The sequence below is a fragment of the Mandrillus leucophaeus genome, unplaced genomic scaffold, assembly GCF_000951045.1.
Source record: "Mandrillus leucophaeus isolate KB7577 unplaced genomic scaffold, Mleu.le_1.0 Scaffold1480, whole genome shotgun sequence".
Taxonomy (NCBI): domain Eukaryota; kingdom Metazoa; phylum Chordata; class Mammalia; order Primates; family Cercopithecidae; genus Mandrillus; species Mandrillus leucophaeus.
Genome location: NW_012101455.1, coordinates 119,505 through 126,426, shown reverse-complemented (window position 1 = coordinate 126,426; position 6,922 = coordinate 119,505). Strand labels below are relative to the sequence as shown.

General features: G+C 36.6%; 1 protein-coding gene across 2 annotated transcripts in view; it reads left to right on the top strand.

The window, feature by feature from the left end:
- LOC105535608 (protein FAM13A-like) overlaps positions 1–6,922 on the top strand; it is a 269,070-nt gene that overhangs the window by 145,382 nt on the left and 116,766 nt on the right. For both annotated transcript variants that reach the window (XM_011974742.1, XM_011974741.1), the window contains one exon: positions 3,022–3,105. In XM_011974742.1, coding sequence (XP_011830132.1) covers positions 3,022–3,105 — 84 coding nt within the window. The remainder of the gene's footprint in view (positions 1–3,021; positions 3,106–6,922) is intronic.

The window sequence follows — 6,922 nt, the reverse complement described above, 5'->3', positions numbered from 1 at the left end:
AAAGAAACCTCATGTACATCAGACCTGTTAGCAGTCGCTCCACATTCCCCACTCCCCCCAGCCCCTGGCAATAATCAATCTGTTTTCTGTCACTAAGTATTTGCCTATTCTGGACATTTCATTTCAGTGGAATCACACAATATATATCCTTTTGTGTCTGTATTCTTTCACTTAGCATGTTTTCAAGGTTCATTAATGTTGTAGCAGGTGTCAGTACTTTATTCCTTTTTATATCTGAAGAATATTCTATTATGTGACTATACCATGTCTTGTTTATCCATTCATCAATTGATGGGCATTTGGATTGTCACCACTTTTAGGCTATTATGAATAATGTTACTGTTTGCATTTGTGTTTATACTTTTGCTGTGGACATAAATTTTCAACTATCTCAGATACGTATGTACAAATATAAATGGCTTTATAAAGGTTTGTAAAATGTTTTATCTTAGTATTTCGTACTTAACTGCATAATATATGTTTTAAAAGAATAAGTTATCACCAGTTATTTGCTTAGGCTACTGGTTGAATTATTTAACTTTTCTCCAGAAATCAAAGTACCATGGGCCTTACAGGAAGGTGTTACCTGTGTCTTGTGGCTCTGCAGCCCCCTTGCTGGCTGCTTGCTGCAAGCGTGGGGGCTGCTGTTTCAGCACCATTCTGATGGGGCCCTGGGAACGCAACTCTGAACAGGTGCTGACTTGTCTTTTCATCAATAAATAGTACTTCTTCCCTGAGCTAGATCTTTTATCTGCCAATTCATTCTCGGACTGCTAAACTTTACTTTGTCTGTATTGTCTGAGTTTAAAGTTGTAAAACAAAAAGTAAATATAATTCATGTAGGTGACATTTGCAAATAGGAGTTTAGAAAAAATGCTTTCAGAGACTTACAGGGAAAAGTTGACTGTCAGTGTTGTGCCCATTAATTCACAGAGACAGGGCTGGAAAATAGAATAAAGAAATACTGTCACTTCTGTTTTATGCATAAGGAAGAAAGAATTATAGGCATTTGTAAACACTCAGACAGTCATAGACAAAAATCAGACATTTCTACTAATCTCCCTTAACAGCCTTATTTCTTTTCATCATATTCTAGCATTTACATACCAGTAGTTTAAAAAACGGGTACAAGTATAAAGCATAATTGTGTTATCCAAGCATAGTCAAATTACGCAATGGATTATGCATTTGGCTCTCCTAAATGTCATGCTGGATATAGTTTATCCCTCTCACAGTGAGTCAGAAGCGGGAATGGGTTCATTCACTATTTCCAGAAAGCAGCTTACCACCAGCAGGTGCTGTAACTAGTGGGAAAGGGTAGGACCGGAATGCACACTTATTTAGGGATCTCTGAAATGTACCCTTTGGTACTTACATAAGGGCTACATGAGGCCACAGGCAGCTGAGAGTGTTGGCAGTACCTGCAGCTACTCTGCAGCTTAGAAGAGGCTTCCAATCCCCTATGCATCTGGGAATGTTTGTCCCTAGCACAAACCTGAAAACAAGTGCTGTGTACTGCTTTGTGGTCCAGACATGAGTCTCAGCTTTGCCACTGTCTATGTGATCTTGGACACATCACCTTAGAATCCAAGTCCCTCATCTGTAAAATCAGGGAGGCCAACTAGTTGACTTTTACAAAACTCTTTTGGCTTTAAAATGCTATGGCTCCACAACTTAGTGGTTTAAGATGCCAAGTATAGTATATTGGAGATGAGTAATATATAAAGGTATTAAGAGCTCAGGCCCTAAAGTTATACAGAACAATCTTTGAGTCCCCTGTGACCTTGGGCAAGTTTACTTAACTTCTGTAAGCCTGCATTGTGTTAGCCTTAAAGGGGAGATGATGATAATAGTTCCTAGCTCATAGGGCTATTGGGGGTAAAAATGGCATTATAAATGCAGAGTCTTTAGCAGTGCCCAATACATCATAAGAGTCAATCTTTATTAATAATAAGTAGTGTTGTTACTTTCTTTAGGGACATTTTATCCTAATAATATATTGCTCCCTTTAGAAATAAATGAATATAAGTCTAGCAAATTTTAGTAATATTGTGAAGTATATATACTAAAATTATGTTTAAAAGATTATAACAAGTTAGCCATAAACTAAACTTTTAAAAATATATGATTTAGATTATTGAATGGCAGGAATATTGGGGAAGAAATGGGATACAGAGGATTATGGAATAAGTGAAAAAAATCTGACTTTCTCCTTAGCCTTCTTGTTGTCTGTAATTTTCCTTTTATGTATTCTTTTCCTATCTTAATTTGGAGATGGAATCATCTATGGAAAGCTTATCCAAGTTAATGGCTATTCGGAAGTGAGGCTCTGCATTATTGAAACAACAAAACAAACAAGATTACAGTCATTTCTGTTCATCATGTAGGAATAAATAATAAATCTATACAGTTCTGCCTCAGCTGCCTCCTTGTAATTTCTGCCATTATTTTGGTAAATGTTGTTTTGGTGTGAACCAAGGACTTGGAGGTTTAATAATTCTGGAAAAAGATACTCATATATTCTTCCACAGGGTGTTAATACAAAACTATCACTATTTAATAGTAGTTTGCTAAATTATCTGAAGGAAATTGTTCAAGATCAAGTATGTAAAGAGTCAGAATCCATCTGTAAAATGTAGGGAATGTTGGCAACTTTAAGTTTGTTGGTTGATATTTTGGAGATTTAACTATTCACTTCTCAAAAGAAGAGCAAGCTGCCTATAGTGGATATGTATGTGATAAACTGACATAATAGTGCAGGTAAGATTTTTAATGATCATCTCTGAATATACATACTGTACATTTCCCACCTACTCCATCACCATCTTATCTTACTTTGCTGTTGTATATGACAAATAAGAGGAAAAGTTTTCACTCCGTATTACAATTTCACCAGCTTCTGATGTGAACAACTCAATCCAGAAATGCTCTCTCTTAAAAACTGTTTTTCACTACCTTGTAATTTTTGGTTAGGGTAAATGTTCTTTAATCTCTAATGTTTCCTTTATACTTCTTTTGTAGGAGGCCAGTTATAAGAATTCCCTGCCCATCCTTTTAATAAGAGGCTTAGAAAAAGACATGCCAAAACCACCTCCAAAAACCAAGGTAAACTATGTTTGCTCTGTAGGCAACCATGTGAAATCTTTAGCATGGTTCTTTGTTTTTTTTGTTGTTATTGTTGTTTGTTTGTTTGTTTGTTTTGAGACAGAGTCTTGCTTTATTGTCCAGGCTGAAGTGCAGTGGCACAATCTCGGCTCACTGCAACCTCCGCCTCCTGAGTTCAGGCAGTTCTCCTGCATCAGCCTTCGGGGTAGCTCAGACTACAGGTGCACACCACCATGCCCAGATAATTTTTGTATTTTTAGTAGAGACGGGGTTTTGCCATATTGGCCTCACTGGTCTCAAACTACTGACCTCAGGTGATCTGCCTGCCTCGGCCTCCCAAAGTGCTGGGATTACAGGTGTGAACCACCGCTCCCAGCCAGCATGGTTCTTTATGCTCTCCTGTTTCCATGTTCTGTTGCTTGCATTTCCTTCAACCCTTTCGGTTTTTCATTTGTTTGTTTTTGCAGGGAAGTAGGCATGAGGTAGTGTTGTGGGAGGATCTGGTGGTGTAAAAGCACTTTTTGTATAGTACCTTTATTCCGTGGTTGCATTCAGCCAAAAATTCTTTGGATACTCCTATTATCGAACAGACAGTGATAATTTTTAGTAGATGTTTTTACTTCTGCTCAATAACAATTGTTTCTATGACACCATGCCTTTTGCAGGAACATAAATGGAGCTGGAGGCTATCATGCCTAGGAAACTAACGCAGGAATAGAAAACCAAATACCACATGTTCTCACTTATAAATAGGAGCTAAATAATAAGAACTATGAACACAAAGAAGTAAACAACAGACATTGGGACCTCCTCGAGGGTGGAGGGTGGGAGGAGGAAGAGGAACAGAAAAGATAAGTATCGGGTATTGGGCTTAATACCTGGGTGATGTACTGATATGTACAACAAACCCTTGTGACACATGTTTACCTAGTAACCTTCACATGTACCCCCAAACGTAAAATAAAAAATTTTGAAAAGAAATATATAAAAAGTAAAATGCCAAAATATTTACTATTAAGAAAGAGAAAGGACCAGCCTGGCCAATATGTTGAAACCCCATCTGTACTAAAAATACAAAAAAAATTAGCCAGGATTGGGTGATGGGCTCCTGTAATCCCAACTAATTGGGAGACTGAAGCAGAAAGAATTGCTTGAACCTCGGAGGCAGAGGTTGCAGCGAGCTGAGACCATGCCTTTACACTTTAACCTGGGGAACAAGAATGAGACTCCATCTCATAAATAAATAAATAAATAAATAAATAAATAAATAAATAAATAAATAAATAAAAATTTTTCTAGCCTCCAACGTAGGAAATAGTCAAGTGCAATAGATCTTCCTAGGGTACCTCTAAGCATGATAGAAATGCATGAGATGCATTTTCCCTTCTGGGCATAAAGTAAAATGTTCAGCTGTAATTTTTTTTAAATAAAAATCACTTTATTGATGTTTCATAATTATGAAGTAGCACATAATCAATGGAAAGTATTTACATAAATTTTAATAAGAAAAAATAAGGACTACTATAGCTATGATAACATAAAGGCATTAATGTGTAAAATTTTGTTTCCCTTAGTAAGAAAAAATCCAAAATGCACATAATTGTTTTGCCAGTGAAAACAAAAATTTCTTTTTTTTCTTCAACTTTGATTTTAGGTTCAGAGGTGCAGGTGCAGGATGTACAGACTTGTTACATAGGTAAATGTGTGCCACAGTGTTTGCTGCACAGATTCCTACCATCACCTAGGTATTAAGTCCAGCATCCATTAGCTATTCTTGCTGATGCTGTCCCTCACCCTAAGCTACCCCACCGACAGGTCCCAGTGTGTGTTATTCCCCTCCCTGTGTCCATGTGGTCTCATGATTCAGCTCCCATTTATAAGTGAGAACATACAATGTTTGACTTTCTGTTCCTGCGTTAGTTTGCTGAGAATAATGGTTTCCAGCTCCATCCATGTCCTAAAAAGGACATGATCTCATTCCTCTTTATGGCTGCATAGTATTCCATAGTGTATGTGTACCACATTTTCTTTATCCAGTCTATCATTGATGGGCATTATGGTTGATTCCATGTCTTTGCTACTGTAAGTAGTACTGCAGTGAACATATGTGTGCATGTATTGTTATAATAGAATGATTTATATCCTTCTGGGCATATACCCAGTAATGGGATTGCTGGGTCAAATGATATTTCTGGTTCTAGATCTTTGAGGAATCAATACTCTCTGCAACAGTGGTTAAGCTACTTTACATTTCCACCAACAGTGTAAAAGCATTTCTTTTTCTCTGCAACCTCATCAGCATCTGTTCTTTCTTGACATTTAATAATAGCCATTCTGACTGGCATGAAATGGTATCTCATTGTGGTTTTGATTTGCATTTGTCTAATGATCAGTGATGTCAAGGTTATTTTCCTGATGGTTGGCCACATAAATGTCTTCTTTTGAGAAGTGTCTGCTCACGTCCTTTGCCCACTTTTTAATAGGACTTTTTTTCTTATAAATTTGTTTAAGTTCCTTGTCGACTTGATGTCAGACCTTTATCAGATGAATAGGTTGCAAACATTTTCTCCCATTCTGTAGATTGTGTGTTCACTCTGATGACAGTTTCTTTTGCTGTGCAAAAGCTCTTTAGTTTAATTGGATCCCATTTGTCAATTTTTGCTTATGTTGCAATTGCTTTTGGCATTTTCATCATGAAATCTTTGCCCATGCTTATGTCCTGAATGGTATTGCCTATATTTTCTTGTAAAGTGTTTAAAACAAATGTAAAACCCAAAACTATAAAAATCCTAGAAGTCTTCAATCTATTTTGAGTTAATTTTTGTATAAGGTGTAAGGGAGGGGTCCTGTTTCAATTTTTGGCATATGGCTAGCCTGTTCTCTCAGCACCATTTACTAGAGAATCATTTTCCCATTGTTTGCTTTTGTCAGTTTTGTCACAGATGAGATAATTTTAGGTGTTCGGTCTTATTTCTAACTTCTCTATTCTATTCCATTGGTTTATGTGTCTGTTTTTGTACCAGTACCATGATGTTTTGGTACCAGTACCATGCTGTTTTGGTTACTGTAGCCTTGTACTATAGTTTGAAGTCAGGTAGCATGATACCTCCAGCTTTGTTCTTTTTGCTTAGGCTTGTCTTGTATGTATGTTTGGTTCCATATGAATTTTACAATAGTTGTTTTCTAATTCTCTGAAGAATGTCAATGATAGTTTAATGGGAATAACATTGAATCTATAAACTACTTTGAGCCGTATGACTATTTTCATGATACTGATTCTTCCTATCCATGAGCATGGAACGTTTTTATATTTGTTTGTGTTCTCTCTGATTTCTTTGAGCAGTGGTTTGTAGTTCTGCTTGAAGAGGTCCTTTACTTCCCTTGTTAGTGGTATTCCTAGGTATTTTATTCTTTTTGTAGCAATTGTGAATGGGAGTTCATTCATTATTTGGCTCTGTTGTTGGTGAACAGGAATGCTATGATTTTTGCACATTTCTTTTGTATCCTGAGACTTTGCTGAAGTTGCTTATCAGCTTAAGAAGGTTTTTGGGTGAAATAATGGAGTTTTCTGGATATAGGATCATGTCATATGCAAATAGGGATAGTTTGACTTTCTCTCTTCTTATTTGAATACCCTTTCTTTCTTTCTCTTGCCAGATTGTCCTGACCAGAACTTCTAATATTATGTTGAATAGGAGCGGCGAGAGAGGGAATTCTTGTTTTGTGTCAGTTTTCAAGGGGAATGCTTCCAGCTTTTGCTCATTCAATATGATATTGGCTGTGGGTTTGTCATATTATTATTATTATTATTATTATT